Source organism: Nematolebias whitei, chromosome 1, assembly GCF_014905685.2.
Source record: "Nematolebias whitei isolate Nwh7 chromosome 1, NemWhi1, whole genome shotgun sequence".
In the NCBI taxonomy this organism is placed as follows: domain Eukaryota; kingdom Metazoa; phylum Chordata; class Actinopteri; order Cyprinodontiformes; family Rivulidae; genus Nematolebias; species Nematolebias whitei.
In genome coordinates this window covers 36,958,678-36,969,624 of record NC_056498.1, presented here as the reverse complement: position 1 = coordinate 36,969,624, position 10,947 = coordinate 36,958,678, and the positions used below count along the sequence as shown (strand labels likewise).

At 39.8% G+C, this 10,947-nt stretch overlaps 1 protein-coding gene across 1 annotated transcript in view; it reads left to right on the top strand.

Moving 5' to 3' along the window:
- Positions 1-10,947, top strand: part of dnah2 (dynein, axonemal, heavy chain 2) — a 121,179-nt gene that overhangs the window by 30,103 nt on the left and 80,129 nt on the right. The window contains exons 7-17 of the mRNA XM_037677468.1: positions 12-141; positions 264-452; positions 705-849; positions 956-1,148; positions 2,019-2,219; positions 5,318-5,474; positions 5,831-6,005; positions 6,087-6,250; positions 6,449-6,610; positions 7,228-7,331; positions 10,161-10,317. Of these exons, the coding sequence (XP_037533396.1) occupies positions 12-141; positions 264-452; positions 705-849; positions 956-1,148; positions 2,019-2,219; positions 5,318-5,474; positions 5,831-6,005; positions 6,087-6,250; positions 6,449-6,610; positions 7,228-7,331; positions 10,161-10,317 (1,777 nt within the window). The remainder of the gene's footprint in view (positions 1-11; positions 142-263; positions 453-704; positions 850-955; positions 1,149-2,018; positions 2,220-5,317; positions 5,475-5,830; positions 6,006-6,086; positions 6,251-6,448; positions 6,611-7,227; positions 7,332-10,160; positions 10,318-10,947) is intronic.

Below are 10,947 nucleotides of genomic sequence, written 5' to 3'. Positions count from 1 at the left end.
TTGTTCTTCAGGAACTTGCAGTTTGAGGATGACCAGACGGCTCACCAGCAGAGCTGTCTTCTAATCTTGTGCTCGGTGCACCAGGACATACTTAACATTGTCACCGACATCCACAGCATCTTTGTTGATGATGGAACTGCGGTAAAAGCAGTTTTCTTTCTTTAAAGATTCGGTTGCTTCATAAACGTTGACGCTCTTATTTTTTTTATTTTGTAGACCAGTGAAGTTTGTTTCATTGACTGCACCGTGTTTTGGTGTTAAAGGTCCAGGAGCATTGGGCCACCTATACAGAGAAGGTGAACCGCATGGTAGAGGAAGGGTTTCTCTCTAATATCAGCAACTCTATGAAGAAGCTTTCCGGAGTCATCAACTGTGAAAACAAGATCTTGCCCAACCCGTTGTTTAAAGTCCTTGTAGTTCTACAGCAGACATCTGCTCAAGGTCCACCCAAGGTACCACCAACATACAACATACTGTCTTCAGGCTGCTCAAACTGAGATCTGTTCACAAAAAAGGCAACGCTCACTGCATAGATACGACAGAAAAATGGTTTTAATCAGTGGTTTAATAGCAATAAACAAGCACGGAAACACGTGCGGATTGATAAAGCAAGCGTTCATTTCTGGTTCTCTTCTTTGTTCTCTCTCCTGTCCAAATCTGTTTTAAGGGAAGTGAATGGGTGTAAAACATCTTGTCATTGACAGGTGGAGTTCTCCCCGTCTCTGAGCAAGCTTGCTCAGATCGTCAACATCTTGCCTCAGCTCATCAGCGTCATCTCAGAATTTAAGCAAATTCCTGACCTTTTCAAAAGCAATGAGTCTCAGGCGAATCCCATATATGTGAACATAGGTTGGATGAATTTTTTTTTAATTTTGTAATTATTTTGCGTACTTGGTAATTTTATGTGCTTCTGCTTTTGCATCTGGCTTCACCCTAGTCCTTTATGATCCTTCAGAGCAAGACGAGGGGATTAAAAAGATCCAGGCTGCCATTACCGCAGGGATGTCAGCCAATGCCAGCCACCTGCAGGCTTACTTGAAGAGCTGGGACAAATACAGGGCCATCTGGGAGATGAACAAGGACTTCTTTATACAGCGCTATAAGAGAAAGAACCATCCAGTGTCGTCTTTTGATGCAGACATTCAAAGGTACGTCACTCCACAGTTCACCTGTCTCGAAAGCTTCTCCTGTGTTTTCCAGAAAAAGCACCAAATGGCGATGATAGTAGCATAAATAAGGCCCAATACATATTCAGTACTTACAAAGGACTTTTTGTTCAATAGTTTTGAGAGACTGTTTTTTGTAAAGGTAGAAATGTAAGTTACAGCCTGGTACATTCTGGTACTTACAAGGTACAGTAGTCCCTCGCTTCTTCGTGGTTCATTTATCATGTACTTGCTGTGTCGCGGTTTTTCAAAGTAAGACTGGACACGACACACAATTGGCTGATTGATGGATGAGCCGCACCATCAGCATGGAATTTTTATTTAAAATAAATTATTTAAAATTATTTAGCACCTGCTGTACATTTGTGCAGCCCAGAGCTGCAGGATAAACATCCTGCTGCAGCTGATCAGCTGTTCACCGTGCAGAGCGGAGAAGTGGGCGTGGCCAAGAGCACTTGCATGTGGCTGAGAGCAGAGGAGGCAGAGAGCTGAAATCATGACATTCTGTGTCTTTTAGAGCGTTTAGAGTTTAGAAACATTGTTTGGATTATTGCAAGAGTGTGGGAAGGGTTTAAAATGCCTTAATACGCACACACACACACACACACATATATATATATATATACACTAAAATTAACTACTATTTACTACTAGTACTACTAGTATGTAGTAGGTATGTACCAATCACTTACCTGGTACTTTCGCTATACTTACTTCATAATTATGAAGTGCTTACTGCAGCTGGTACTTACTGAGTACATTCAGGCCAACATTTATTGCTTCCATTGTTGTTAGTGTCATATAATATGCATGTTTTAAATCTGATATGTTCATCGTCTTATTCTCTCTCAGGTACACAGAGAACGCCAACAACATTCAACAGGAAGAAACCATTGTCAACATCCAGTTTGTTACGTTGGACTGTTCACCACTCAAGTCGTCACTGGTGCAACATTGTAACGAGTGGCAAACCAAGTTTACAGAACTTCTTCTTGAGGTGGCCACAATCCGCCTACAAGAACTTTATGGCTCCATGCAAGACAATGCTAACAGGTGTGTTTCTGCTTTTCTTTTATTATTATTATTCTGCTGTTCTATTGGCACCTTGTTGGGAATTAGTAAAAAGTATGACAAATAATATAAAGTTGAAACATCTCAAGAACCAAAGGACTCTATTGGTTAGTTAATAATTAAACCTTAATGAGTTCTGGCAAAGTTTCATGTGTTTTACATATTGTTTCTCATATATTATCCATTCGTGTATCTATTATCTTTACCTCCTCCTTCCAATAATAATAATAATAAAACTAACAACAGCAACTTCTTGTCATCTATCAAAACACTCAAGGACATAATAATAGACTGCATTTAAACAGCAACAGTTAAAACAAGAAATTGCTACCAGTGAAACAGATAAACAAGCAAATTAAAAGAAAAAATAAATAAAACAGCTTCTTTTATTTGCTATATCTGACATATATCCACTATTATTATATCACTTATGATATGATGCATCATATTTATTTATTTATCATAATAATTCATTTATTATACACATTTCTTTTAAACGAATGAATAAATAAATACAATAAATAAATAAATAAAATATTTTACAAGACCAACTTTTTCTGTAAACTCAAAATGTACATAATAAATGTTTTTTATGGCCAAAATGAATGGACTGGCATTATCAAGGCATTAATTTCTGAAGAAAAATGTTGCTAAAAAATAAAAATAATTCTGTAATGAAAGTTCTGGTCTCCCTTTTGATGTTATCCCCCCTCGTCTTCTAAAGGAGGTCTTTTCTATTCTGGGCCCCTCTTTTCTCTCTTTTGTCAATAACAGTCTTTCCTCAGGTGTGATGCCAAAAAGTTTTAAACATGCTGCTGTTCAACCTCAGCTGAAAAAAAACCTAGCCTTGACCCCTCACTGGTGCCCAACTTTAGCTTGTCTCTAGACTTCCATTTGTCTCAAAACTACTGGAAAAAATAGTTGAGTCCCAGTTAAAATGTTTCCTGGAGGATCACTCCATTTTAGAGGTGTTCCAGTCAGGCTTCAAATCTCTCCACAGCACCGAGACTGCTCTCTTGAATGTTTTTAATGATGTTTTCCTAGCCACAGATGCAGGTGACTGTGCTTCTTGTCCTATTGGACCTTACATCTACTTTTGACACGATCAACCATGAGATCCTCATTTCTAGTGTGGAGCAGTGGGTGGGCATTACGGGGTCAGCCCTCAAATAATTTAGATCCTACCTCTCTGACAGAACCTTTTGTGTCAACATTGAGCATTTTAGTTCATCATTTGCGACTCTTCAGTGGGGGGGGGGGGGGGTACTGCAGGGGTCCATCCTCGGTCCTCTTATCTTTTCTTTATACCTGCTGCCACTAGGTGCTGTTTTTCATAAACATGGCATACCTTTTCATTTCTACGCTGATGACTGTCTAATTTACTTCCCTCTGAAGCACATTGGTGCACGTTCTATTCAACCTCTTCTTGACTGCCTGGGACTCAGAGACTGGATGTCTTTAAATTTCTTAAGTTTTAATGAGAAGAATACTGAAGTCATGTTGTTTCTTCCTAATGGCACGATCAAGAACCCCAGTATCGACCTTTCCTCTCTAGCCCAGTTAGAGAAACAAAGACTCACTAATCTGGGAGTGATAATGGACCCTTAACAGTCATGTAAACTCGATCGTTAAATCCTGTTTGTTTGGGGGGGGGCGGGGTTCAGATAAGGCGACAGTCTAAATTGAAGCCCATACTGTTCAAAAATAACCTTGAAACAGTAATACATGCTTTCATAACATCCAGGCTCGATTACTGCAATGCTCTTCTTTTTGGAATCGGTCAGACCTCCATCGCACGATTACAACTTGTCCAAAATGCTGCAACCCAATTTTTAACCTGTTCAGGCAAACGAGAGCACATTACTCCAGTTCTGACCTCCCTTCACTGGCTCCCGGTTCATTTTCAAATTCAGTTCAAAATCCTTCTGTATGTTTTCAAATCTCTAAACAGCCCTGCCCCTTCTTATCTCGCTGATCTGCTGCAGCCATATGTCCCCCAGTGCTCTCTGAGATCAGCAGATCAGATGCTTCTATTGATTCCAGGAACCCGTCTTAAGCTCAGAGGTGACAGGACCTTCTCTGTTGCAGATCTAAGACTGTGGAATGAGTTACCAATGCATGTCAGGAAGGCTCCCTCTCTCACTGTTACTTACCTCCACCATGCAGCTCCACTATAGAAATGACAGCAAACTTTTAACAACAAAGTCTGTGATTGTGGCCCCCACCTCACTTTTCTGTCTGTCCTCATATCTGGGTCAGAGGCTCCTGTGAGGAGAAGATAAACATAAACGGTGAACATTAGGTGAACTGTTTAAGCAGCTTACAGGATGGATGAGCAGTTTTACAAGTTAAGATTTATCTGTTACTGTCAATCTTTAGTTAGCTTCTGAGTTTAGCTAGCTACGTAGATAAAATAAATTTAAACATTAATCTCTTAAAGTTATTTCACCGCGATGTACGTGTTAAGCTGCAGTAACGTTAACAAACGTAAACTTACTAGCTGAAACACAGACACAGAGCCGTCCTCGGGAGTTCTTTGATGAAGACGAGTTCGGTCGTGGAATGTTGATTCAGTCCGTTTAACACACACAGAGACTGACTCGCGCTGAGAGGAGGAGGAGGGGGGAGGAGGCTGCTGTCCATCTGTCTTCTTGCAGAAAAACACAGAGCAACTTTCTGCGCGTGTGTTGTCGGAGCCGTTCAACAACACGCGCTGCACACGTGAACCCCATCTGTGGGCGTCACCAGCACCATAGACATACATTACACATAGATTAGGTGTGGCAGCTCTATACAGCTCTGGGTGTAAACACAGTCTGTTTGTTAAATGTCTGCGTTTTACCTGCCTGCGTGCTGAAACCACGTGACACCTTACAGCCAATACCCAAACTTGACCGAAAAAAGAGTGACGTTTCAATACATACACCGACCGGTGCAGTTCGGTCTGTGCCATTTAAGAACCTCGGTTTGGCACTCAGCCCTAGGTATGGTAAGGTGATCCTATGTTTTGTTTTTGCTTTGTTTGTTTGTTTGTGTGTGTGTTTGAATTTTTGTTTGTTTGTTTGAATATATGTGTTCAGGTTGAGACAATCTCCGCAGACCCTGGCTGATCTTGGCGACAGCTTAAAGCTTTTGGAGACTTTCCAGGGCAGTTTGACAAAGACAGAAACTCAGATTTCTCTGATCCATGAGCAATTTACAATTCTTGACAAATATGAGGTCTATGTGGAAAAGTCTGTAAGTTTTTATTTATTTATTCATTAACAAAAACTAACAATTTATTCAAGTTAAACATACGTAATGAACAACGTATTTAAAATACATAAACATTTTTAGTTTCATATTTTTTATGTAAATACTAGTACTACGTTCTTGATCTAAACTGTCAGAGCATACTGTTGTAACAAGAAAACCCTAATTCATCTGTTCTTATTAAAGCCAAGTTATTCAATTTCTCACATTCCCTGAAATTAGATAAAAACTTTTTTTATGTTAAACGTTTGGAAACGTTACATACTGTATATTCAAATATGACCGATGGTTCAGATGACGGACTCTTCAGATTCTTTCCCTCCTGTTTGGTTGGCCCACAGGTGCAGGCGATGCATGAGGGGCTGAACGAGGAGTGGGTTGGTTTTCAGCAGGTGCTGATCAACAGTGACATCTTGTTGCAGAAGCACAAAGAAAAGTTCAAGAACAATCTTGTCCTCTCGTATGAGGACTTCAAGAAGAAGATTGAAGCTACTGTGGATGACTTCAATGCCAGAGGTTGCACACATTATCACCATAATGTATGGATGAGTTTGTGTTCTTTTTTTAACAGGTTTGTGTATACATTTGTATGTCCAGGTCCATTTCAGAGTGCGCTAAGCACTGACTCTGCCTTGAACAAAATAGCAGAGCATCGCACCCAACTGGAGACTCTTAAAGACGAGCAAAACGCCATTTTTGATGGACTGGCCTTCTACAAGATCAATCAGCCCCCCTCCAAAATAATCCAGATGCTGGAGAAGGTCTGAAGCAGCTCTAGACTTTCTGTACTTGTATTGTTTGCTATTTTTGTCTCGTCCTGTTCAGAATCTTAAGCAATTTAAGAGATAATCCAAATAATTTCTTTGGCTAGAGGTCCTTATTTTCAAGTTTAAGATGTTCAGTATTTAAGTAATTTATTTTGTTTGTTTACTGATTTTGTGTCTTTACGTGTTGTACAGGACATAGATCAGCTGCAAAGTGTTTGGGAAATCACTGTGGACTGGGACTCCAAATGGAACGACTGGAAGGTCGTTCAGCTTGCTAAACTGCAGACGGAAACCATGGAAAGCACAGCACAGGAGATGTTCAAAAAGCTCCACATCCTCCAGAGAGAGCTCAAGGTCCGTTTAGTCATAAGTTAGGTTGAGTGGTTATCCTCCAGTGGGAGAGTTGGGGGTTCGATTCCACCAGCAGTTACATGCTGAAGTGTCCCTTGGTAAGACACTGAATCCCTCAATGCCTCCGATGTGTGTCCCATCAGTGTATGACTGTGATAAAGCACTGATTATTCTTTGTAGAGATCTAGTTGAGTGCTGTATGAATGAGTAAATGAGGGCACACATTGTGTTGTAAAGCGCTTTGAGTATTTTGATAAGATAGAAAGGTGCTATATAAGTACAGCCCATTTACCATTTAAGTTGTATTTTCCCACGCATGTGCACAAAGCAGCCCTCACACTAAACCTGGGGAATGTGATGATGTAGATTATAGTGACATAATAATCCTTACTATTTAAATTAAAGACAACTGGTCTTCTTTTTTAAAATCTAGAAGACATTTGACTTTCAACTGAGATTTAATAACATTCATTAATTTATCTTCTATTGTGGTTACTGGCGAGTTTGATTAATCATAGCTTTCACAAACTGGTCCGCTCCTTTGGGATTGTCCATCGCCTCGGCAACAGGCTCATCTGCATAGTGAAAATATCGGAGCTCTCTGTTTGGTTTGATTGCAGGGTAAAGAGTGGGACGTTGTGGATTTCTCCAAGATGAAGATTGAACATTTCAAGCACATCATTCCTCTCATTACTGATCTGAGGAATCCAGCCATGAGAGACAGGTAATGATTGAAAGTAACACCTTGGAATGGCAGTGTATCTCAAAACTGCTGTTGTGGAGTTGACATGACCATACGAGACATATCAGGAACAGTTAGCTCAAGTACGTAACACTCTAAATCCTTATATGGACAGCTAATATAAGATAAGCAGCTTTCTCTTTTATGATTTGACTTTTAAAAAGCGGAGTTCCAAGTCCTAAACAATAAACTGTTGTGTGCTCCTTTCTTAGAGTTTGGTCTGGTGCCTTTTAACTCAAACTCCTCCTGTATAGTGTCTCCATTAGTGTCTGAAACGTATTTCCCAGGAGGCACTCCAGACCTTTGCTGCAATCAGTCTTTAATCAGAATAAAATAGGCTCATATTTAAATGCATTGATAGGATTTTTTTTGTTATTATACTTTGTAGTTGCTGGGGGGTTTTTTTTCTTCCCAAAATGCATTTCTTCTTGCTTGTGTTGTATGTTATCTCAGAATGGCACTGTTTTGTTTTCTGTTTTTTTTAATTAACAGCTTTATTTAGGAAGAATCAAAAGCAAAAGTAAAATTTAACTGGCTTACTTGAAGGTTTTAAAACATTGTCAAGGAACCTTCCTCAAGTCAAATGCACTTTTGAAATCATTTATTATAAGGGAGTAGGTCTGACGCTGCAACTTTTAACAAACATAAGAATTTTGTAGAGGAACAAAACATATCAGAGGACCTATAAAACAAATCTAATTAAAAAGATGTCAAGGAAATGAAAATAATATAACCACGTTCTGGTCTGCTTTGAGTATTCAGAAAGTTTCCGTGGCCCTAAAGATGAGTGCTGGTATTGTAAATAAACCCAACAACAGCCAGGCGGTGTTGGGTATCAGATTCTGAGTTTTCTTCCTTCTCTTACGCCATCCTTTGAACACCATCTGTTAGTTTTGCCAGTGATGCTCCTACAGCGCAAAGTAAAACATCTTTCATCCTCATACATGTACTTGTATCTCTACATACCTCCTACTCGTTTGCGTTTCATCCTCGGAATGATAAAAACACACCAACATTTCTGTTAGCCAATGAGCCGAGACCATTTAGGCTCCATCATACTATCGCTTGAAGCTCTTACACATCTTCTAGTCTAAAAACTAGAGCCCGATCAATATGGAACTTCTGGCTATTGCCGATACCGATATTGGGCGGGGAAGGTGACCACCGATAACCGATGTAATGGCTGAACATTCTTTAGCTTCGTCCACCCCCAATAATCTAAGAAAACAGCGAGTGGAGCGGGGCTTGTTTCGTTAGTGTGGCTGTTAACAACCATGAAGCTAAGCTAATCAGATCCAGTAGTCCCACAGTGGGTTTACAAGTAATGCACTAGTTACAAAAACAGTCTTTCTAACGTGTGCTCACATTTTCTATCCTCCGCTATTCACCATATAATTATGAAGTGTGTTACAAAAATATAAATTAAACAAGGAAACACCCTTTCCTGTTCATTGTTTAAACAGTCAGTCACATATGGTGAAGGTCTAATTAGTATTGAACGCAGCAACGCTTTATTTTCTTTTTTTTTTACAGAAAGTAAAGATTCAGACAAACAATGAATTTCATTGAGAACGACAAGGATAACATTACTAACACTGATATGTTTTATCTCTACGTTAGATTTATTGTTCTGGATAAAGTTTTACAAGGTTTGCTAGGTTATCTAAATGTTAGCTTGCTAACTTGAGAGGCACACAGCTAATGACAAGCAGTTTGTAGGATTGAAGATACTTTATTGTTGTTGATTTGTTTTACAGGTCAGTTGAGATAAATTTACCATGCTCTGTTCAGAAAATGTGCTACACAGTATTGCTCTCTGCTTCATCTGTGCTGAATGTGAGAGTGAAACAAGTGAACGCCCATGAATTGAAAGTAATCTTCATGCGCCCTCTGCTTGTACAATTACTGCTGGTTTCCAGCATTTTAGAAGTGAAAATTAGAAGTGTTTATATTGGTACATAATGGGACAAGTATCACCGATCCGATAGGCCCCAAAACGCCTATATCGGCCTAAATTATCGGCCTATCGATATATCGCTTAGATTCTACTAAAAACTGTCCAATCTGTCTTTTTTCATCCATCCATCCATCCATTTTCTTTACCCGCTTATTCCATTTTGGGTCATGGGGGTCGCTGGTGCCCATGTCCAGCAATCACTGTGCGAGGGGCGGGGTACACCCTGGACAGGTCGCAAGTCCATCACAGGGACACATAGAGACAAACGAGACAAACAACCATTCACTCTCCCACTCACACCTAGGGACAATTTAGAGTTACCAATTAGCCTAACATGCATGTTTTTGGTCTGTGGGAGGAAACCGGAGTACCCGGAGAAAACCCACGCATGCACGGAGAGAACATGCAAACTCCACCCAGAGGGGTTTGAACCAAGGACCTGCTCGCTGAGAGGCAGCAGCTCTACCAGTTGCGCCACCGTGCTGCCCTGTCTTTTTTCAATGTTTTTTTAAATCAAGATCGTTTTACGCTGTCTATAACACAGGTAGAATATCTGTCCATATATGAGCTTTTAGTATGCAGTAAATATGTATAAATATACATATATGTAAATATGTATTCTGTATGCCTTTTTATAACTGTCTATTGTTGTTATTGTTGTCATCATTCTTTGATGAAATCATGTCTCTCTTGTAAATGAGTCCTCAAGGCTCAATGGGATCTACCTGTCTAAATAAAGGTTGAATGAATGTGTGATCAGATTTGCTTTTAGTCATCTGAAATATGCTGGGAGTGTTTCTTCAGCTGCCTTGCAGGGTCGGACCAACTATAATCTAAATACCACTTTCTTTCAGACACTGGAAGCAGCTCTGTGAAGAGCTGCAGTGCTCATTTGACCACAACAGTCCTGACTTCACCCTAGAGATGATCATCTCTCTGGGTCTAGACCGGTATACCAACAAGATCTGCGAGATCTCTGGAGCTGCCAGCAAAGAGCTCCTAATAGAACAGGTGCAGTTTTGGTGTATCTATTGTTTTGATTCTGGACAAGAAAATTAAGAAGAATCAGACCTGATGTAGACTGACTCTCTCCCTTCAGAGCTAACAGATTCTACAATATCTCAGTCTTTATCACTTTATTCCTGCCTGCATTCTCTCTTCTTTTCTTTGGTGTTACTCACGAGGTTACTTCAGTGCAGATATAAGTTTATCCTCCCTGAAGTGTGGAACAATTAGCACGTAAAGTTGGCATACGGTTTGCAACTCATTTACCCAAATAAGCAGTAATTGTGCGTTTCAAGGAGCTGTGACTCAAGTACAAAAGTAGCAGCCATTTGATTTTATTAAAGCACTGAAAATAAAAGATGTCTTTAAAAATCTAATGCACCATTACGATTTATAAAGATGTTCCTCTTTACGGCGGTTGGAAGGCTATAAATATAAATTTTTCATGTAAATAAAAACACATTTTTAGCTCTTAGTGAACAGAAATTTAATCTCATTTCCAGTTTTTCAGCGTTGTGTTCTGTCTACATTTTGATCTTACAGGGTTTGGAAAATATTACCAAGACGTGGAAAGAAACATTCCTGGACATAGCGCCACACAAAAAAGGCGGCCACTTCCAACTGAGGTGAGACAAA